Consider the following 24,129-nt stretch of genomic DNA (forward strand, 5'->3'; position numbering starts at 1 on the left):
ATTGGCCTGCTAAACCCAGGGTTGTGAGTTCAATCCCTCAGGGGGCCATTTAGGGATCTGGGGCAAAAATTGGGGATTGGTCCTGCTTTGAGCAGGGGGTTGGACTAGATGACCTCCTGAGGTCCCTTCCAACCCTAACCTTCTATGATTCTTCTATGATTCTATGGTGTAAATTGTCAAAGATCCACTGACTTGAGTGCAGCTGTGACTGCCATGTACTTCTTTGTACACGGTAGGTTGCAGGAGTGCTGCCCAGGCTTCTGCACCAGATATGGACCGGCCATAGAGCTTACTTTTCAGAAAGATACACACCATATGTGTTCACTGTAATATCCTTCAATGCTCTGCCAGGTGTGGCTGAGGTTAGCTTAAACAAAGTATGTTACACATAGTGCCACCTACTGGCTGAACAGTATAATACAATTTTACATCTCCCCTTTCAGTTTTACATTTCTAACATTTGCAAAATGTACACTATTCATACTATCTTTGAAGTACCAGTCTAAGTGTCTCTGAATTGTATTGGCTTTTCTAATTACACAACCTGAACAGGTAAACAAATTGGTATGCTGTCTGTCCATTAGATGCAAACACTGGCTGCAGTCACTTTGGAATTCTTGAGTTATCATCTTCTTGTTCTGCATGCGCCATCTGTAGAGTTTGCTCTGTTGATTGTTCTTTCTGAAGAACAAAGAGCAGATGCTGACGGTTTCTACTGAATTCTTCACGGACAGTCTCAATCACATATGATCTAGGTGCGGAATTTTTTTTTTCTTTTTTTTTTTTTTTTACAACAGCTATAAGTTGTCCATAGTTTTTCTCTATCCAGTTTGACACAAACACAGTCACCAGGTTCTAGATCTGGCAGTTTTCTGAGTGACACCTGATGTAAAAGTGTTCTTAAGCTATTTTCGTCTTTTTATCTGATTAGGCTACCCTCTTTATGTCTGGCCACGCTGGAGATCGGTGTTTTCCCAAAGCTAGAAAAATAGTTCTGAGTTGCTGTCCCCTCAGAAGTTGTGTTGTCTATTTCCAGTATCTGCTAAGTATCTGTAGCTCAGAAGAGCAAGAATTGAATCATTCTGCTGCAGGATTTTCTTGGCACTCTGTCCAGCTCTCACAGCCTCTCTACTCGCTTGTGGGTAATGTGGGCTGCTAGTAATATGATCAAAATCATATTTGGTTTGGAATGACAAATTCTGCTGCAGTGAACTGGGGGTCTTTGTCCATCGTGAGTTGTTCTGGAATACGGAAATGAGCAAAAGTGCACTTCAGTTTCTTGATAACACTGCACCATGTAATTATTATTTTATATATAACAGTTTCTATATACCTGGAAAAACAGTCCTCTGCAACCAGGTACTGATGTCCTCTGAATTTGCATAAATCTGCAGCTAGTCTCTTCCAAGGTCTGTCTGGTAGAGATGATGTTATTAAGCATTCTTTGTGTTGCATTAGTCTGTTAGTTCTTCAACGTTCACATGTAGATACTTCATTGTTTATGTCCTTGCTGATGCTTGACCACCACAGTAACTGGTGGCTTGTCCACAGCATTTTGTTAATCCTTGATGAACTTCATAGATGAGGTTTAGGATTCCTCCTCTCATTTCATCTGGAATTACAATGTGGATAAATTGGAGAGAGTCCAGCGAAGGGCAACAAAAATGATTAGGGGTCTGGAACACACGACTTATGAGGAGAGGCTGAGGGAACTGGGATTGTTTAGTCTGCAGAAGAGAAGAATGAGGGGGGATTTGATAGCTGCTTTCAACTACCTGAGAGGTGGTTCCAGAGAGGATGGTTCTAGACTATTCTCAGTGGTAGAAGAGGACAGGACAAGGAGTAATAGTCTCAAGTTGCAGTGGGGGAGGTTTAGGTTGGATATTAGGAAAAACTTTTTCACTAGGAGGGTGGTGAAACACTGGAATGCGTTACCTAGGGAGGTGGTAGAATCTCCTTCCTTAGAAGTTTTTAAGGTCAGGCTTGACAAAGCCCTGGCTGGGATGATTTAATTAGGGATTGGTCCTGCTTTGAGCAGGGGGTTGGACTAGATGACCTCCTGAGGTCCCTTCCAACCCTGATATTTTATGATTCTATGATACAATGCAATTGCCTTTAATCATGAGTCTATTAGACTCGCTTACTTGTCCATGTACCACAGAGAAGCCTTTTATCACTTCCTTAAGGTATGTCTACACAGCAATTAAACATCCATGGCTGGCCAGGGTCAGCTGACGCAGGCTTGCGGGGCTGTAAAATTGCTGTGTAGACATTTGGGCTCAGGCTGAAGCCTGAGCTGTGGGATCCGGCAATGGGGGAGGGTCCCAGAGCCACCCATATGTCTACACAGCAATTTTACAGCCCCGCAGCCCAAGGCCCACAATCCTGAGTCAGATGACCAGGGCTAGCCACAACCATGCGTGAATCTTTTATTCCAGTATAGACATTCCCTTAGTGTCCTTCAGATACTTGGGCCAGACTGCCCTAATGCAACTTAGAACTTCTCGAAGTTGCATGTCTATCCAGATTGCTTTTTGTAACAAGTGTAGTCTTTTTTCACTTTGGGGAGTAAGTCATCCAATGCTGGGATGATGTATTTTTCTCTCACAACTACTTCATTAAGTTTTTTAAGATTTAGCACTTTTCCACTGTTCTTTATAATCAGCACTATTGGGGCCCACTAGCTGTTGGCTCAGAGATTTTCTCTATTATGCCAACCTGTTTCATTCTCTAACTCAGTTTCCACTTTATGAAGTAATGGTATAGGAATCCTGCGAGGTGTATGAACGCTGTCTGGTTCAGCATTGTGTCTATAGCCCATCAAGTTCTTCCATCATTCTCGCTAGGCCCATCATGGCTGCCACGTTGCAGCTGAGAAGGCTATTGGTCTGTGGTCCTTTGATCACATACTAAGACAAAAGCTATACATTTAGAGTACAAGTTGTTTCTCTGGTGAACTGGCCCATGCAGTTCAGAGTACCTCCAGGGCTAGTCAGAGCTGTCTCAGATGAGTTCATCCCTGGAAGGGGCTGAAGGTTATCCTTAGTCCCTTCTGAGATGACTGTGACGAGTGTTCCTGAGTCCATTTTAAACTCAGTAGTCTTGCCATGAATATTCAGTTTCACTCTGTAGGTAGGTTCTGTGTCATCACAGCCATGAACAATGGCTCTTGATTTGTCTCTAATATTAGTCAATTCACTGACTGCTTTGCTGTGGCAAACAGCTGCAGAATGTCCACATTTTGTGCATTTATTACACCTTGAACCTTTGGCAAAACACACAGCTGGTGGGCCATAAAATTTTCCACATCTTGTGCACGTAGGCTGAAAGGTTTTGGTGGAATTTGTACCTATTAGCCTGGGAGCTCCCTCCTTACCTCAGGGGTTTTATAATGATGACTTTTAGCCTTCATGCTGTTTGCAGCTTCTAAGCTAGTTTCAGGTTTTTCATGTTGCTCCTGCTTCTGCTGCTGTTTGACTAATTCTGACTGCTTTTCTACCTGAATAGTTGTGGGTAGGGTTAAGATGGTTTTTAATTGTAGCTGCTGTGAAAGATATTTTAATCTATTAAACCAGTAACCAGCTGGTCTCTGATATTTTCATATTTTACAGTTCCAAAAATCAGAGTTTTCAGCCAATGCAATCAAAAAGCTCTTATAAAACATTCAACACTTTCCCCTGATCCTTGAATTCTCAGGCGAAAAAATGCTCTTTCATAAACCATATTTTTCTAAGGTATAAAGAATCCATGAAACATAGCCAGAACCCTTTCATATTCATCTTTATGATTGTCTTCAGTGAAGTCAAAGGATTTAAAGCTATGCTCTGCCTGCTTCCACATAGCATAAATTAAAGAGCATACCTATAGATCATCAATTTTCTTCTAGAGTTTTGTAGCAATTTGATACCCTGCAAAACACTGCTTGTAGTCTGTCCACTGTGAAGGTCTGCCAAAGCTGAAGTTCTCTGAGGCGTTCAGAAGTACCACATTGATGAGATATTGCAACCTTTGTTGCTCTCATCCTTCTACTTCTGTTCTCCTCTGGAACTAGGTTACTTCTGACACCATGTCATGTACTTCTTGTAAATGGTAACTTGCAGAGCTGCTACTAGCCGGTCAGTCTTCTGACCAGATATGGACTGGCTACAGAGCTTACTTCTCAGAGAGATACATGCCAGATGTGTTCGCTGTAAGATCCTTTAATGCTCTGCCAAGTATGACTGAGGTTAGTTTAAATAAGGTCTGACTTAGTGGCTGAACAGAATAATACAGTTTTACATTACAACTGCTTACACAAAAAACGGTTACTTACCTTCTCGTAACTTGTTCTTCGAGAGGTGTTGTTCACGTCCATTCCACATTAGGTGTGTGCGTGCCGCGTGCACAAGCGTCAGAAACTTTTTCCCTTAGTGACTCCCATTGGGCTGGCGGGGAGCTCCCTGAGTGGTGCCACTGCGCCGTGCATATATACCCCTTCCACCCGATCCCCTCTAGGTCCTTTTTGCCAGCGACTCCGACAGAGGGGTAGGAGGGTGGGTGGTGGAATGGACGTGAACAACACATCTCGAAGAACAACAGTTACGAGAAGGTAAGTAACCATTTTTCCTTCTTCGAGTGCTTATTCACCTCCATTCCACATTAGGTGAAACACAAGCTTACTTGACTTATGAGGAGAGGCTGAGGGAACTGGGATTGTTTAGTCTGCGGAAGAGAAGAATGAGGGGGGATTTGATAGCTGCTTTCAACTACCTGAGAGGTGGTTCCAGAGAGGATGGTTCTAGACTATTCTCAGTGGTGGAAGAGGACAGGACAAGGAGTAATGGTCTCAAGTTGCAGTGGGGGAGGTTTAGGTTGGATATTAGAAAAAACCTTTTTCACTAGGAGGGTGGTGAAACACTGGAATGCGTTGCCTAGGGAGGTGGTGGAATCTCCTTCCTTAGAAGTTTTTAAGGTCAGGCTTGACAAAGCCCTGGCTGGGATGATTTAGTTGGGGATGGGTCCTGCTTTTGAGCAGGGGGTTGGACTAGATGACCTCCTGAGGTCCCTTCCAACCCTGATATTCTATGATTCTATGACCTCTGGAGGAGGGTAGGAGTCACGGAACAACTGATTGGAGGACCGCTCTGCCAACTGCCACATCCTCTCTGGCCTGCTGGTTGACCACTTAGTGGGTCATCAAGGTGTGCACTGAGGACCAGGTGGCTGCTCTGCAGATCTCCTGGATTGGGACCTGTGCCAGAAAAGCTGTGGAAGTCTCTTGCGTTCTGGTCGAGTGGGCAGTGACCACCAAGGCCGGAACACCTGGGAGCTCATAGCATGCCTGGATGCATCTTGTAATCCAAGACGAGATCCGCTGTGCCGAGATCCGGGAGGCCTTTCATCCTCTCGGCTACGGCCACGAACAGCTGCGCAGATTTACGGAAGGGCTTGGTGCGCTCCACATAGAATGCCAGCGCTCGACGGACGTAGGCTGCGGTGACTCAGGTCCATATGGGGTTTTGGAAAAAACACCAGCAGACAAATGTCCTGGCCCAAATGGAATTGCGAGATCACCTTAGGGAGGAACTTGGGGTGCTGTCGGAGCTGCACCTTATCCTTGCACTGTATACGGTGGCTCAGAGGTGAGAGCCCTCGGCTCAGACACCGTTCTGGCCGAGGTAATGGCCACCAGAAATGCCACCTTCCAGGAAAGGTGGAGGAGGGAGCAGGTAGCGAGGGGCTCGAAAGCGGGTCCCATCAGCTCAGAGAGGACCAAGTTAAGGTTCCAAGGAGGGCCTGGGGGGCATGAGTACGGAAACATCCTCTCCAATCTTTTAAGGAACCATCCCACCACTTGGTAGGAAAACACCAAGCGCCCCGAAAACCCTGGATGGAAGGCGGAGATGGCCGCCAGGTGCACTCTGAATGAGGACGGGGCTGGCCCCTGCTGCTTGAGGTGTAGGAGGTACTCTAGGATGGCTTGCACCGGGTCCTGGCATGGCTGCACCTGTCGGGGCTCACACCAACACGAGAATCTTTCCTACTTGGCCATATAGGTAGCCCTGGTAGAGGGCTTCCTACTGCCAAGAAGAATCTGCTGCACAGGAAGGGAGCACTGGCTCTCCAAGGCGTTTAGCCACAGAGCTTCCACACCCTCAGGTGTAGTAATTGCAGGTCGGGGTGAGGAAGCCGCCCACCGTCCTGTGTGATGAGGTCCCAGTCCAGGGACAGGACTACCGGGGCGTCCACCGACAGCTCTAGGAGCGTTGTGTACCAGTGCTGGTGGGGCCACGCTGGGGCGATGAGGACCACTGCCGCCCTGTCCCTGCGTACCTTGAACAGGACCTTGTGTACCAAGGGGAGCGGGAGAAAGACATACATTAAGCCCCCTCCCCACGGGATCACAACTGAGCCCAGGCTGTGGCCCTGGAACAAGCAGAACCGCGGGCACTGGGAGTTAACCCTGGTGGCAAACAGGTCTACCTGGGGAAACCCCTACCAGCGGAAGAGCAAAAGTATGACGTCCGCTCTGAGCGTCCACTTGTGCATGCGATACGACCTGCTGAGGTAATCCGCCAGCTCGTTTCACACCCCCGGGAGATGCGACGCCTTGAGGTGAATAGCGTGGGCTATATAAAAGTCCCAGAGGAGAAGAGCTTCGTGACAGAGCAGCGAGGAACAGGCCCCGGCCTGGTTGTTTATATAAAACATGGCAGTAGTGTTGTCTGTCAGAACTGTCAGGCTGTGACCACTCAGAGTGGCGTGAAAGGTCTGGCAGGCTAGACGAACCGCCCTGAGCTCCTTCACATTGATATGGAGTGACCGCTCTACTCCGGACCACAAGCCCTTAGGTCCCCCAGGTGCCCCCATCTGCAGTCTGACATGTCCGTCACCAGTGTCAGGTCCGGTTGTGGGGCGGCAAAGGGGATGCCTTCGCAAACCACAGGCTGGGACTGCCACCACAGCAGAGAGTCCAGCACGTCCCTTAGGGCTGTCACTACCAAGTCCAGGGGGTCCCTGCCTGGGCAGTACACCCGAGCGAGCCACGCCTGCAGAGTCCTGAGTCTCAGTCTGGCATGCCTGACCATGTTGCCATGTGACCCAGCAGCCGCAGGCAGCACCTGGCCGTTGTTGTTGGAAACTGGCGCAGGGAGGCCACCGCTTGCTGGATAGCCCTGAATCGGGATACTGGAAGGCTTCCCCTGGCCTACACCATGTCCAGGACAACCCCTATGAATTCCACTCCCTGCGTGGGCATGAGAGTGGACTTGGGGACGTTGACCAGGAGCCCCAGCTCGCAGAACAATCTCAGGGCCACCTCCACATGGCACCACACTTCCATTTTGGATCCACCCATCAGGAGCCAGTCGTCGATGTACGGGTAAACCCAGATCCTCTGCCTCCATAAGAAGGCCACCACCACCACCATGCATTTCATGAACACCCGTGGGGCTGCGGCTAGACCGAACGGGAGAACCGCAAACTGGTAATGTTCTTGGCCCATAGTGAAATGCAGGAACCGCCGATGTGCTGGGTGGATGGTGATATGAAAGTACGTGTCCTTCATGTCGAGGGCAGCCTACCAGCCCCCCGGATCCGGGGAAGGGATGATGGTGCCCAGAGAGACCATGCGGAACCGGGCCATGACCATGAACTTGTTGAGCCCATGCAGGTCTAAAATGGGATGAAGGCCCCCTTTGGCCTTGGGGATGAGGAAGTACCGGGAGTAGAAACCTTTCCCCTTTAGGCCGTGCGGCACCACCTATACCACCCCCGCCTCTAGCAGCGAGCGAAGCTCCTTTTCTAGGAGATGCTCATGAGACGGGTCCCTGAAGAAAGATGGGGAAAGGGGGTGGGAGGGAAGAATCACAGAATATCAGGGTTGGAAGGGACCTCAGGAGGTCATCTAGTCCAACCCCCTGCTCAAAGCAGGACCAATCCCCAACTAAAGCATCCCAGCCAGGGCTTTGTCAAGCCTGACCTTAAAAACTTCTAAGGAAGGAGATTCCACCACCTCCCTAGGTAACACATTCCAGTGCTTCACCACCCTCCTACTGAAAAAGTTTTTCCTAATATCCAACCTAAACCTCCCCCACTGCAACTTGAGACCATTACTCCTTGTTCTGTCATCTGCTACCACTGAGAACAGTTTAGATCCATCCTCTTTGGAACCCCCTTTCAGGTAGTTGAAAGCAGCTATCAAATACCCCCTCATTCTTCTCTTCTGCAGACTAAACAATCCCAGTTCCCTCAGCCTCTCCTCTTAAGTTGTGTGTTCCAGTCCCCTAATCATTTTTGTTGCCCTCCGCGGGACTCTTTCCAATTTCTCCACATCCTTCTTGCAGTGTGGGGCCCAAAACTCGACACAGTACTCCAGATGAGGCCTCACCAATTTCAAATAGAGGGGAGTGATCATGTCCCTCGATCTGCTGGCAATGCCCCTACTTATACAGCCCAAAATGCCATTGGCCTTCTTGGCAACAATGGCACACTGTTGACTCATATCCAACTTCTTGTCCACTGTAAGGTCCCCTAGGTCCTTTTCTGCAGAACTGCTGCCTAGCCATTCGGTCCCTAGTCTGTAGCGGTGCATGGGATTCTTCCGTCCTAAGTGCAGGACTCTGCACTTGTCCTTGTTGAACCTCATCAGATTTCTTTTGGCCCAATCCTCTAATTTGTCTAGGGCTCTCTGTATCCTATCCCTATCCTCCAGCGTATCTACCTCTCCTCCCAGTTTAGTGCCATCTGCAAACTTGTTGAGGGTGCAATCCATACCATCCTCTAGATCGTTAATGAAGATATTGAACAAAACTGGCCCCAGAACCAACCCCTGGGGCACTCCACTTGATACTGGCTGCCAACTAGACATGGAGCCATTGATCACTACCCGTTGAGCCCAACAATCTAGCCAGCTTTCTGTCCACCTTATCGTCCATTCATCCAGCCCATACTTCTTTAACTTGCTGGCAAGAATACTGTGGGAGGCTGTGTCGAAAGCTTTGCTAAAGTCAAGGAATAGCACGTCCACTGCTTTCCCCTCATCCACAGAGCCAGTTATCTCGTCATAGAAGGCAATTAGATTAGTCAGGCATGACTTCCCCTTGGTGAATCCATGCTGACTGTTCCTGATCACTTTCCTCTCCTCTAAGTGCTTCAGAATTGACTTCTTGACTCCATGATTTTTCCAGGGACTGAGGTGAGGCTGACTGGCCTGTACTTCCCCAGATCCTCTTCCTTCCCTTTTTTAAAGATGGGCACTACATTAACCTTTTTCCAGTAGTCCGGGACCTCCCCCGATCGCCATGAGTTTTCAAAGATAATGGCCAATGGCTCTGCAATTACATTCGCCAACTCCTTTAGCACTCTCGGATGCAGCGCATCTGGCCCCATAGACTTGTGCTCGTCCAGCTTTTCTAAATAGTCCCGAACCACTTCTTTCTTCACAGAGGGCTGGTCACCTCCTCCCCATGCTGTGCTGCCCAGTGCAGCAGTCTGGGAGCTGACCTTGTTCCTGAAGACAGAGGCAAAAAAAGCATTGAGTACATTAGCTTTTTCCACATCCTCTGTCACTAGGTTGCCTCCCTCATTCAGTAAGGGGCCCACACTTTCCTTGACTTTCTTCTTGTTGGGAACATACCTGAAGAAACCCTTCGTTACTCTTAACATCGCTTGCTAACTGCAACTCCAGGTGTGATTTGGCCTTCCTGATTTCACTCCTGCATGCACGAGCAATGTTTTTATACTCTTCCCTGGTCATTTGTCCAATCTTCCATTTCTTGTAAGCTTCTTTTTTGTGTTTAAGATCAGCAAGGATTTCACTGTTAAGCCAAGCTGGTCGCCTGCCATATTTACTATTCTTTCTACACATCGGGGTGGTTTGTTCCTGTAACCTAAATAAGGATTCTTTAAAATACAGCCAGCTCTCCTGGACTCCTTTCCTCCTCATGTTATTCTCCCAGGGGATCCTACCCATCAGTTCCCTGAGGTTGTCAAAATCTGCTTTTCTGAAGTCCAGGGTCCATATTCCGCTGCTCTCCTTTCTTCCCTGTGTCAGGATCCTGAACTCTACCATCTTATGGTTACTGCCTCCCAGGTTCCCATCCACTTTTGCTTTCCCTGCTAATTCTTCCCGGTTTGTGAGCAGCAGGTCAAGAAGAGCTCTGCCCCTAGTTGGTTCCTCCAGCATTTGCACCAGGAAATTGTCCCCTATACTTTCCAGAAACTTCCTGGATTGTCTGTGCACCACTGTATTGCTCTCCCAGCAGGTTTTTCTACAGTTTCATACTGGAGCTCTGAGCAGTCCTACTGCTCTCTTACATACAATGCAACTCCCCCACCTTTTCTGCCCTGCCTGTCCTTCCTGAACAGTTTATATCTATCCATGACAGTACTCCAGTCATGTGAGTTATCTATCCCACCAAGTCTCTCTTATTCCTATCACATCATAATTCCTTGACTGTGCCAGGACTTCCAGTTCTCCCTGCTTGTTTCCAAGGCTTCTTGCATCTGTGTATAGGCACTTGAGATAACTTGCTGTTTGTCCTGCTTTCTTAGTATGAGGCAGGAGCCCTCCCCTTTCGCGTTCTCCTGCTCATGCTTCCTCCCGGTATCCCACGTCCCCACTTACCTCAGGGCTTTGGTCTCCTTCCCCCAGTGAACCTATTTTAAAGCCCTCCTCACTAGATTAGCCAGCCTACTTCCAAAGATGCTCTTCCCTCTCTTCGTTAGGTGGAGCCCGTCTCTGCCTAGCACTCCTCCTTCTTGGAACATCATCCCATGGTCAAAAAATCCAAAGCCTTCTCTCCAACACCACCTGCGTAGCCATTCATTGACTTCCACAATTTGACGGTCTCTACCCAGGCCTTTTCCTTCTACGGGGAGGATGGACGAAAACACCACTTGCGCCTCAAACTCCTTTATCCTTCTTCCCAGAGCCACATAGTCCGCAGTGATCAGCTCAAGGTCATTCTTGGCAGTATCATTGGTGCCCACGTGGAGAAGCAGGAAGGGGTAGCGATCCGAGGGCTTGATAAGTCTCGGCAGTCTCTCCGTCACATTGTGAATCCTAGCTCCTGGCAAGCAGCAGACTTCTCGGTTTTCCCGGTCAGGGTGGCAGATAGATGACTCAGTGCCCCTGAGGAGAGAGTCCCCGACCACCACCACCCACCTCCTCCTCTTAGGGATGGGGGTTCCACGACCACCACTCCAAGGACAGTACATCTCATGCCTTCCAATCGGCAGAGTCTCCTTCTGTTCCCTTCCCTCAGATGTATCATCTAGTCCACTCTCCCTTAGTACATGTGGAGAGAATATGAAAACGGTTGCTTACCTGTATCTGCGCTGCTGGTACATGGACACTCCCCTTTCTTCTACTGGAGGTCACATGCTGCCAAATTTCTTCACCGTCCCCCTGTTCCTGCTGCGCAGCCTGCTCTGAATCTTCAGAACATTGTGCCCGTAGAAGCATATCCTGATGTCTGTCCAGGAAATCTTCAGTTTCTCTTATGCAACGCAGGGTCGATATTTGTTTCTCCAGACCTTGAACCTTCTCTTCCAATATGGAGACCAGCTTGCACTTTGTACCAACAAAGAGAATTGCAGCGAGTACCCGTTCCATAACGTGCATAAGACCCAACGGTCCGACGTAAAGCTGGACCATGCACGGGAGAAATGGGACAGGTGGTTCAGGAAACAAAGGGACGGACCCGGTGACTGGTCAGGTACGCTGTCCCCGAGCACAAGTTCAAAGCATGGCATAGTGCCCGGCTGGGATTTGTGCTGACCTTGGATCTGACCTGGCAGATTATTGCTATTATTGCACTTTCGCCTGTTATTCCTGCCTCGCCTACTGTAAGGCTCATGCCTATGACGAGGCTGGTACTGGTGCTGAGGGGGAGGCTGCGGCTTAAAGGGCTTCCTCTGCGTCACCGGGTTTGCATACCCAGCCACTTAAGTATAGCCCTTGAGTCTATGCAATCTCGCATCTGTCTGGTCCGAAAAGAGCCTGGACCCTTCAAAGGGGAGGTCCTGAATTGTATTCTGGATCTCAGGCGGCAGGCCTGACTCCTGAAGCCATGCTGAGTGCCTCATGACCACCCCGATGCGATTGTTCTGGCCACCGCATCTGCTGAATCCAGGGAAGCCTAGAGAGCTACTGCCTTGCCCTCGTCCACCAGGGCCGTAAACTCCTGTTGGGAACCTTGCGGGAGGTTGTCCTTAAACTTCCCCACCGCTGCTCAGGAGTTAAAATTATGCCAGTTGAGGATGGCATGCTGGTTTGCAATCCTCAACTGAAGGCCCCCTGATGAGTACACTTTTCTGCCAAAAAGATCCAGGCGTTTTGCCTCCTTGGCCTTAGGGGCCGGGGCCTGTTGTCCATGGCGCTCCCTTTCGTTCACCGCCGAGACCACCAGGGAGCATGGACTTGGGTGGCAGAACAAGAATTCGTAGCCCTTTGATGGGGCAAAGTATTTGCGCTCCAGACCTTTGGCCGTTGGAGTGCTGGAGGCCAGGGTCTGCTGGATAGTCTTATAATTCGATTGGACGGTCTTAATGAGCGGGAGCGCTATTCTAGATGGACCTTCAGGGCTCAAAATGTCCACCATGGGGTCCTCCTGTTCAACCATCTCCTCGGCCTGCAACCCCAAGTTCCCGGTGACCCTACGCAGTAGCTCCTGGTGGGCTCTGTGGTCTATGGGTGGAGGGCTGTACCTGCCACCGCCTCATCCGGGGATGAGGAGGAGGTTAGCAGCTGCTCAACCCCTTTTGGCTGGTCCTCCTGCTCCCCTTCTTCTATGGGAGGGGCCTCTGGCTCAGGCCAGGCCGGGAGACCTTGGGGCAGCACCGGACTTGGTGCTGGTCTCTCCGGTTTATCCTAGGGGGGATGCTGGAGGCTTGGATACTGTAGCTTCCGGTGCCGTTGGGCATTGGTGCGGGGACCGGGACTGCTGCACCAAGTAGCTCACCCTGGACGGGGCCCCTTGGAGCTGCTGATAGGCCCAAGGAGTCCAGAAGGGCCAATGACTTGGCGGCCCCCATTGGGGGTGCCAACCCGTCTTGAGGGTCCATGCTGTCCGGAGCATGGTGCGAGTAACTGTAAAGGCCGGAGTCGTCACTGGACTGCGGTGATGCCGACTGTGAAGGCCATGGTGGTGCCGACAATCTGTGCCGGCGGGAGATCGACAAGCACTCCTAACTGAACGGGAGTGGGACTGGTACTGTTATCCCCGGGACCAAGACCGGGATCAGTGCCGGCGTTCCCAGGACCAGGATCCGAGTCTGCAGGAGTTCTCCAGTGAGGGCCGTCTCGACTCCTCCCGGTGCCAGCCTCTAAGTGGTGCCGGAGAGCATCGTGCCCTTTCCGTTACTTCCTCACACCAACCCACTACTGGAACCACAACTTCCTTCTGAGCCACGGGTAACTGGGAGTCCACAGACGCGGAGCTCAACCGGGTCCAACTCCGGGAGTGATGCCGGGACGGTGTCCTCAAACGGCACACCATTGCCGGCTTACCCCTCAACGGCACCCATGGCATGGGTGCCAGAGGTTCTCCCTGTACCGGAGGAGGCTCATCGCCGACACCTCAATGAGGTCCTTCGCCACCTCAAAGGTGCCAGGTGTGGAGGGCTGATCCATTATGTCCTCGAGCCCATCGTCCACACTGAGCTCACTTAGGCCTGGCCTCGGTGGGACTCGCGGTGCTGAAGCCACCGGTGCCAGCACCGGTACAGCGGCCTTCCCAGGGCTGACAGCTTTTGGTGTTTATCCGGTGCCGGGACTCTTGACAGCTCCGGGGCACTACGCACCGAGGAAGCCGGAGCCGACGTCGGGTGCTCCGGGCCCGATGGCTGCAATGCGGCCTCCATCAACAACTGCTTCAAACGAAAGTCTCTTTCTTCCTTTGTTCTTGGCTTGAAAGCCTGGCAAATCTTACACCGCTCAGTTTGATGCTCTTCCCCCAGGCAATGTAGACAAGAGTCGTAGGGGTCACGAACTGGCATAGGCTTGCGGCACGTGGCACAAGCCTTAAACCCATGGGCCTGTGGCATGCCCCGTGGCCTGGGACGGGTGCTGGAAGCCTCCAAGCACCTAATCACTTAAGCGTCCACAACAAAGGTATGCTAACTAACTGATAATAGCTATCTAACTCTGAGAAAGGGTAAGAAACTGCTCTCATACAAAAGAGAGAGAGAGGTTGTTCCAATGCCACCATGGATGGTAAGAAGGATCTCGAGGGGGTCGAGGGGCAGGGGTATGTATGCACGGCGCAGTGGCGCCACTCATGGGGCCCCCCACCAGCCCGAAGGGAGCTGCTACGGGAAAAAGTTTCCGAAGCTCGTGCATGCGGCACACGCACACCTAATGTGGAATGGACGTGAACAAGCACTTGAAGAACCTGAGAATCTGTTGTCTGACCTTTAGTTACTTGGATTTCTTTTTAGTTTATTTTTTATTTAAAGTGAGAACTAATTATTTTACAATATGTTTGGTAGCAGTTGCATCATCGTTCATGTAACCATGCCTGATTTTAAAAAATTCAGATGGATATTACTTGTATTGTAGTAGCACAAAGAAGCCCTAATCATTAATTACTGTCCCACTGCGTTACTCTCTGTACAAACACAGAATCAAAAAACAGTCCTTACACAAAAAAGGGTTTATAATCTATCATTTTATTCTAAATGCAAATGTAAACACTGACAGATTGTTTCAACCAGGGAGAAACTGCAGAGTGTCATGTGACATTCCGGAAGCCTTTTCAAACAGTATGGATCCACTCCGCCTATACACATCAAAACTGTCTGCCTGCGTGCATTTCCAGAATTCAATACATTCACTCATCAAGAAGTTCTGGACAGCCTAGAAGAGTCTCAACCCACTTGTGAATCAGACCCATAACTTTCTCTTTCACAAGCCAGAAGAGGTATGAACAACTGGTGCCACTATTCTATTCTATATAAGTTTTTATACTGCACTCAACATATATTTGAGCACCTTCCAGCAGTACATTAAGCAACATGACTACATGTCTGTCACATGCTTGTTCTCTCGTCCTCTCCCCAAAGGGAGAAGCGTATGCTGTTGAGCGTTTTGGTTTGACAGGGGATTTTTAACTTAGTAGTAGTAGTAGTTAAATATTCCTGTGTTTATATTAGAGAAGGCCAGGTCAAAGAAATGTGCCTTGCACTTGAAGTGTAAACTGGTGAGATTTCTGGTACAGTTCTCAGGGGAGTTCATCTCTCAGTCCCATTTCCTCTCCCACACTGAGCTTTACTCTTATTGTTGAGAGTTCCGGTGTGCCAGAGGAGTAAAGTTATCGATCACGGTCTTTGTTTTGGAACTTTAGATGGTCTTTTAGATATCCTGGGCCCAGGTCACACAGAGCTTTGAACTTGATTCAAAATTCTATGGAAAGCCAGTGCAGAGAGTGGAGAGCAGGTATGATGTACTCAAGGTAGCCTGTGTTGCTAAGGAGATGCACTGCAGAGTTTCTTACTAGTGTGAGTTTCTTAAGTGTTGACGGTTTCATGCCTTGGTATATCACATAGCTGTTGCCCAGCCAAAATGAAGGCAAGAATAACTGAAGCCAGGTCTTCATCCACCAGGAAGGGATGGAGTCTTCTAGTCACCAGGAGATGGTAGAAAGCCCTGCTCACAGCCAATAGTGACCAAAATAGCTAATGCCTCAGTCAGAGAAGGAATCTTCCCTACTTCTATCAAATGTGCAACAGTATGACCAACACTGAAGAAACCCACCCTCTACTCTTCCATTCTAGCCAACTGTTGCCCACTGTCAAACCTCCCATTCATGAGCAAGCTGACAGAGAAAATGCCAACTACAAGCTCATCTAACTGAAGCTAACATTATAGACCCAACACTATCTGAATTTAAGACAGAACAAAGAACCAAAACTGCCGTAGTGGCACTGTTGTGTGATTTCTTCCTGTCAAAGGAGGAGAGGGCAGACATCCATTCTTATCCTTCTTGACCTCTCTGCAGAATTTGACACTGTTGACCATGAGAGTCTGCTGATTCACAGGAAAGAGATATCAGGGGTTCAGCATAATGCACTAAAATGGTTTGAATCCTTCCTAAAGGAATGCATCCAATGAGTAGAGATGGAAAAGTGCATCTCCATCATCAAACCTTCACTTGTGGAGTTCCACAAGGATCAATTATCTCTTCAGTCCTTTTCAACGTCTACTTGCAACCACTAACTTAACTGGTCAGAAAACATGGATTCAGGTGCCAGCAATATGCAAATGACACAGTTCTGCCTATCCTTCACTGCATATGACCACTTCACTACCACCAAGATAGCACAGTGCTTGGATGAGATCAGCTCATGGATGAAGAACAGCTGCTGAAGCTGGACTCAAGGAAAACAAAGATGATGCTGGTGGGCAGAGGAAAATATTCTGAACAGCTTTCAACCACTGAGTAGTCTCCATTGGCTGAAGATACACACCCACAATTCATCATTTCAGTCCAGAGTGCAGAAGGGATGTTGGATTGCTTACGGACGCTCAGCTCTCACATAGAAAGCACTAATCAAGGATGCTGCTACCAGCTTGGCTAGGAAATTTCATCTGTTCCTGGTGGACAAAGACGTGGATTCAGTTATTCATATCTTTGTCACCTCTCAGCTGGACTACAGTAGTGCAATATATCTGGGCACAAAGCCTTCAGCACTTAGAAAACTCAAACTACAACAGAACGTGCAGCATGTCTCCCCAGTTAGCACAGGTTATATGAACACATCAGATCCGTCCTCTGCTCTCTACAGTGGCTTCCCATAGACTTTTTAATGAAGTTCAAGATCTCAGTCCTTATCTTCTAAGTGCTCCATGGCCTGGGCCAGGATATCTAAAAGATAATCTCAAGCTCCAGGGTGAAGACTGTTGTCACCAACTGTGCTCCTCTGGTGCAATGGAACTCTCAACAATAATAGTAAAGCTCCTCTATGTGGGAGACAGAACTTTCCCCAGGGTAGTCCTAGACTATGGGGAAATTCCTCCAAGAAATAAGGACCTTCACAAACCTCATCACTTACCACTCCAAGTGCAAGGCACATTTCTGGTCTTCTCTAATATAAACACAAAGCCACAGGTTGGCATATAATACAAACCAAAACAAAACCACATACTACCGAACTAAGACTCTCCACTGCACATGCTTTGCCCTCTAGGGTGAAGATGAGAGAAAAAACAACAGGACAGATACATAGTCATGCTGCTTAATGCGGTTCTGAAAGGCACTCAGGTACTACGGTGTTGAGCACGGTAGAACAGAACAGAACAGAATAGAATAGAGACTTATTGAGATTCACCATAAAAATAGCACACATTCACACTATAGGAGATAGAAGATTAGAATTTTGGGGTCTAAAAATCAAATTCTCCTCTTAAAGAGAGTGAAGTAATTTTTCATCAAGACTACAGATCAAATGATATTTTCTACACCAGATTTCTTGTTATCAAAAGGGCCAGATGAATTTGTAGTAGTAGAGTGGCATAGCTCGGTATATGCTTTTGACACTGAGTAATGGAACCATCACACTCCCTTGAGGGCTGGGAGGTTACAGCCCACTTAAGTCAGGTGCAAAAAAAGATGAAAAAACATTCCTGACTCAGTACAGGAAAATAAATCTCCTTCCTTTGGCCACAGGTCCAAATACAAAAACACAAATGCACAGCTCCTTCCTTCCACCTAGTCCAACTGCTCACAAACCACACAGGGCTGTTTCTTTCAGCCAAGAATTCACTTTGGAAAAACAAAAAACAGTTTTTACTGTGATTACAGTCTCTGGGTCTCAGCACAGTCCTCTTTCGTACAAGCCAGGCAGTTTCTCCTTTGCTTAGCTGGACTTTGGCTCAGAATCTGCTAGGCTAGGAGCAGCCCCAAGAGAAGCTCCTCTGCCTTCACAGCAGCACTTTCTTTCACTCCCCGCACCACTAGATGTATCTGATTCTTTTTTATGATTCCCCCCAGTCCAGAGAAACAATTAGTTCCATCTTGCAACAGCTGAACTAGCCATAGCTACCAGCTCTTCTCTCCAGGTCTGGCTGCTCAGGTAACCTTTAAGAACACAGAACCCGTCACAGTGACTGCACCTGTTTACAGCAAATGAAGCAGGAAAATATGCTAGCTAACTTCTTTAACCACCAAGCCTGAGGAAACATAGGTAATGTTCCACCAAAAGTGGAACAGACTGACTGAGAGTGAAGATATTGGTCCTTTGTGTGACAATTCAGTAGAGGCAAAGTGTACTAACACCAACTTAGTAGGCCAAACAATAAGACAGTAATAAGATGAAGCCTACTTGAAATCCAGGTGGAAAATGATGACTTAACTATGCTCTTTAAAGGCCTGGGGAAAAGATCAGCGGGATGTTTTACACTGTTACCAATTTGGCACTGTGAGAAGGATTGTTTGTCCATCCTTTCTATCCCTCACAGGGAGACTATGCCAGCACTCTAAAGCAGAGCAAATCTGAAGTAGACCCAAAATTCTAAAGAACTGACTGTAGCTCTCTAATTTGGGCATAAATACTTAAATTCAGCTGTACTAGAAACTCTTGCATTAACATTAACGGAGATACGGAAATACTAGCACTTCATCTAACCTTTCAAGACAAATGAAAACTGATGGGCTGATCTGCATCTTTTCCTCAACAAGGAAGTGGCTGAGCATCATAAGCAATGAGTAGAACAAGGACTACCCATCTCTGCTACGAGAAGGAGTTAGTAGTGGAAACATTTCTTTGTACTAACTCAATGCACATTGTAAAATATTCAACAGAGAAAGCAAGAATGTGACTTTAGAGCAAAACAATATGTCTTGATAGACATTTTTCTCCCCCATCCAGCTATAAAATATTGCAGCCAAAGCAAAATCTAAACCTATTAACACTTAGTTATCTTCAGATGAAGACAAATCTGCTTTGAGATTCAAATGTAATATTTTTAAAAAGAGAAACAATTGTCAGCAGTTGAAACTCAAATTTTTAAACATTAAATCTTATAGAAAACAACAATGAAAAAATAGTTTCTGATCACTTGATGTAATGTAAACCTATGATTAAATTAGTAATAATATATTAAATGCTTTGAATATATAACATCTGAATATGAAATAACTCATCAGGAAGCAGCCATTTTTCTTAACTTCATATTTTTTTTATTGAGAAAGGAAGTCAAAAGCTGTGTGTAAAGATATGGGAAAGGACAGAAATGTTCTGTGTTTTTAAGGTAGGTCTTGGGGTTTTTTCAGGGAAATATGTTATATGGATATAGATACGAACAGTTCCTTCCACTTCCAAAAGAATCTGAATAAATATTTTTTGTAACTATGTAAAGAAATATTAAAATCACTGAAGTTTTCTATTAAGAAATAAGGGGAACTATTTGGCAAAAATGTAATATTATGCCTTAAGGGGTGGAGGGGGGAAATGCTATATATTTCTAGCCAGCTACAAAAAGTCTCAACAAACCATCATACATGCATTATATTGCCAGCAAGAAAGCTAAAATGCTCACCTGTTCAATTTCTTTGGTTTTTGTTGCAATTGCTTTTGAGCGGCCAAGAAGCTGGTTGTCTTCATACAATTCTGTACTGTCTGTTATATTTGTCTCTGTTTCTTCTGTCCGTTCAACATATAATGGAGCTGAGGACCCCGCCTTAAAAAACATAAGTAATATTTACATTTTTGCTCTAGATGCATTAAGTTCTACTTGATACTATTACTCAAATACCATTTCACTCTTTTTCAGAAATTGATCAGTGCAAAATTTTTACCACAGAAATTTGAAAATTACACATAAAGATAGAAAAAATTGATTTTTTGACATTGAACACTTATGGATATGACATCAACAGATAGTTAATTTATGAAAATTTACACTTTTAGTGAAATTCAAAAATGCTCTGTGAATCAGTAGTCCCTTGATCATGTTGGACATCCCTATAAGAATCATTTACTTGCCCTTTTTCTGAGAAGTTGGAAAGATGATGCTGGTATTGCCAGCAATGTCAAAACTAGAAATCAACAATGAGGGGTGTGATGAATCTGCTACAGGCCACCAGGCAGGATTACAGGATTGAAAACTTCATGGAAGAACTCTTGTGGCATTCAAATGTACAGGATAAATATTGACACGGGGATTTAACTACCTAGATATTTGTTGAGTAACAAATAAAAACATGCATCAAGAGGATTCCTAAATTAATTAGAAGATGATTTTTGAAAGTACTAACAATGTGCATGGAGCTGTCTAAGACAGAAAATATGTTCATGACCTATGGAGTTTAGACTCCAACTAGAAAAAGCCATCTAAATTTACTCTGTACTGATAGGAAGGAAATGACTGAGAATGTGAGGATAACAGGGAACTGAGAAATAATGACTAAAAATTATTTGAATGCACCATCATATAGAAATGGGTTCACAGAACAGTATCGTTAAAGGGTGATTAGATTTTATAAATGCAAAATTGATGAAGAAATCTAGTAAGGCTTGACAGAAGTATTCTCCATTGTGGAAGATGACTAATAAATAACGACTAATGAATAATAAAACATCATAATTAAGAGGAAGAACACAAGAAAAAGAAACAGCTAGCATAGTCCTGAGGGCCTGTTTAAAACTCGAGACAATATAGATAATTTAAAAACCACAGTAAGTATTGTCACTGTACTAAATCTTGTAATGTTGTCTCCCATTCATTTGAAAGGGAGTTAAGCATGCTAAAAAACGTTAATTCAAATAAAAATAGTTCAAACAACATTAAGAACCAGACCAAAAAAAAAATCGGTATTAGAAAAATCTAAAGCAGCCATTATGTTCTTAGCTCATTTTGTTGAGCCGAGGTACTGTGGCACAAGATGTTAACCAGTATTTTGATATAGGAACAAACACACCCCTGGCTTGGAAAATTTCTTTAATACTTCATAGTCAGAGAACTAAATTTTTAAGCCCTGGTGAAAAATACCCATACTGTAATACCTCCCCTCAAAGCCTCAGCTCAAACCCCCCATCTATTTAACTTGCATTCTCACATTTTCATTTCCCAAACCAATAAATCAGCTCTGTCTCCTGCAAAATTAACAAAATATCCTAAGTAAAACAAATTCCTGGCTCTTCCCACATCCCGATTCTCTCTCTTTCTGCTTTACACAGCTGATGCATAGAAAGCTCTGGGCTTCTCAGCAGTTCTCCAATGTGCCACTCTGTTTCTTCTTCTCTCACTCTTCCCTCCCTTCCTCTTAAAAAATTTCATTCTGTTTCCCTCCTCCTTTAAGAATGGCAGCTTCTGCTGGTCTGTTCCCTGAGTCCCCTCTTGTTGAAAGAGCAGTGACCACTCTGCTGCTTCTTTCCTGGAGGGAAACCATGGCTCACATACATGACTCAACCCACTTGCCCAGTTAAAATTTTCAACCTCCCAAGGTGAAGTGTACATATTGCACAATATGCAAATGATCATATACTATAGTGCTGGGCATGGCTGTAAACCCTAGACAGATGTAAACTTTGACTCAATCAGCTGAGTTTTTGAGACATTATATTTGACTTATAGTATTGTACTACATGTTTTCATGGATCATTATTAAAGGAAATTTTATCTTCAGAATAAACGTGCACAACAACGTTAGGAACAAGAAACTTCCATCCAGGCCAACATGACCAACAGTAGCTCAGCATTAACTGATTTATCTGGAGGCCTAGATTAATTCTGTGATGGGGCATTATATTTGGTATGGGGGGCAAGGGCCAGGGGGCTAGAAGAACTAGCATGAACTAGGTGCACAACAGGAGATAAGGCCTTCAGTCCCAAGAAGTGCTGGGGAGATGGGAGAGCAGAGGCAAACGAGCAGCACAGTTTGGGGCCCCAACATATTTCAATCTGCCAAATAGGCTTAGTTCCGGCGCTAGTAGGTATTGTGATGTAACTTCTCCTGCCCAGGAAACATAAATACACACACAAGCACCCTCTTTACAACCTTTCTGAACACTGCTATTTCACTAAAGTAGTACTAGGTAAGAGAGGCAGAACTGTGGCTCCGTTCTTCCTGGAGATGCACTGAGTTAGCTTCAGGATCTGCTATGTCTTCCACATGGTCCAGTACACAACATCCACAATTTTACAAACAACATTCTAAATAATAAATATAAAACACAGACACACACACACTTAATACAGTAATCATTTCTGTGTAAGAAGAAAGTTATTGTCATTATTATGATGTACTTAATCTACAAGAGAAAAGGATTATTCCTTCAGTCTAATTCTTTTTAATGAGGAAGTATGAGAACCACAAGAAGAGAATTTCAATAAATAATACACAGACTATTTTTGTTATTTTCCAAATTATTTACACATACATGTAACACACACATATACTAACTATATATTTACACAAAAGGACTCGTCTGAATTTAACATTCTGAGCAGATGTTTCCTATGCAGGAAAGAACCAAATTATATGTAGGAGTTTATATAAACAGTAACAGTAAGTGCTACTTTATTTTTCTCTAAAATGAATAACTGTAGAATCTAATTAATTCATATTAATTACTAGAAGACCTACTACAAATTACCAAATTTTGCCTCTCAAAATTCCCTTGCAAATTTAGACCCAATCATGCAAGGAGCTCATATGAGAGAACAGGGGTCTGCCAGCACAGGACTTCCTGCAGGTTTGGAGTCTTATTGTATTCATTTTAGTTCAGTGTTAATTCATACTATGCTAACAAACTATGTGAATTTTTCAAAAATAATTAAATCTCAGAAACAGAAGATCTCTCTACAGCATTCTCCTATTAAATATTTTCTGAAAGGTGGAGCTCTACTATCAACTCTTTGCTGAATTGCATATTTTATAAATTATTTTATAAATCATAAAATGCAGGTAACCAAAATGTTACTCTTACAATATTTTTAAATAAATATGAGAATATATCAGTCTTACATCATATTCAGTAATATCAGGTAAATTGCTTTCATCGGCCTTCTCTGATTTTTCAGCTGCCCATTTGCTTGCAGCCTCTGCAAGTTCCTTTTCAGACAGCCTGCTGCTTTTATCCAAGACCTGTACAAAAAAATGAATGTTATAGGTTAGATTTAATATAAAAATACCTTGAAAAGTTCAAAGAAGCAATTATTCAGAATCAGAAACAATATTTTCAAAATGGGAAATAAACCAGGGAAGTCATGTTTGTCTACTGGACTAAGAATTAGAAAAATCCCCAAACCAAAGAATACGCATTTTACTATACTAAGAAAAAGGGCAAACTTTTCAGACTTATTTTTATTAAGCTCAAGTGAAACTAGACAAGGTTATGTAGCAGAGAAAATGGAAAAGTGATGATTTAGGACTTTAGAATTAAATTAAAAAGATAAAGAGATCAATAGGAAGCAATGTATAAATATGCAAAAAGGAGAAGTTAGACCACAAAGGTAAGATTTGTTTAATAACGCTGTCTGGTTTGCAAGGATAAAAGGCTATAACAAATCTAAATACAAATAAAGGATAAGTATTGTGTACAATACACAAAGGAATCTAAGTTAGTTTGTCTTTTTCACGAACTGAGCATGCTCAGTAACATCTGCTGAAGCCAGCAGTGGGAGACCCAGGCAGCAGCCCAGCCTCCGTGGGGGACCCCTGCAACTGACTGGCTGCCAGCATGGGCGGGGACCCCGAGCTCCCCAGCTGCCACCGCTGGCAGGTCCCCCTCTTGCATGCTCAGCTGCCACAAGCAGCTGGTCCCTGCAGCTCCCAGCTGCTACAGGCGGAGGAGGGGTAGGGCCCTGGACCCTCCTCCCTCTCCATTTTGTCAGGAATGTTTTTAGTAAAGGTAGGGACAGATCACAGCTTCAGTGATTTTTTGTTTCTTGCTGGTGACCTGTCCATGATTTTCACTAAAAATATCCAGGACAAAATCGTAGCCTTAATTATAAGTCAATAAATGTAGATATAAAGAAATCTCCAGTATACTAAGTATAACATAAAAGTAAAAAGATCCAAGGAGGATTAAGTTACAGTGAACTAAATTTAAAACCACTTTCCTTCGGATTGAAAGCATCCGCACAGGGTTTAATATGCTATAACTTATACATATTGACTAATCACCTTTAATTGAACCACCTTA

General features: G+C 45.6%; 1 protein-coding gene across 4 annotated transcripts in view; it reads right to left on the bottom strand.

Annotated features, from left to right (window-relative positions):
- The window catches only part of PPHLN1 (periphilin 1), a 141,143-nt gene that overhangs the window by 43,607 nt on the left and 73,407 nt on the right, over positions 1-24,129 (bottom strand). For all 4 annotated transcript variants that reach the window (XM_077833995.1, XM_077833976.1, XM_077833986.1 and 1 more), the window contains 2 exons: positions 22,950-23,069; positions 19,520-19,660 (listed from right to left, as the gene is read on the bottom strand). In XM_077833995.1, the coding sequence (XP_077690121.1) occupies positions 19,520-19,660; positions 22,950-23,069 (261 nt within the window). The remainder of the gene's footprint in view (positions 1-19,519; positions 19,661-22,949; positions 23,070-24,129) is intronic.

The sequence above is a fragment of the Eretmochelys imbricata genome, chromosome 1 (genome assembly GCF_965152235.1).
Source record: "Eretmochelys imbricata isolate rEreImb1 chromosome 1, rEreImb1.hap1, whole genome shotgun sequence".
Lineage (NCBI taxonomy): Eukaryota > Metazoa > Chordata > Testudines > Cheloniidae > Eretmochelys > Eretmochelys imbricata.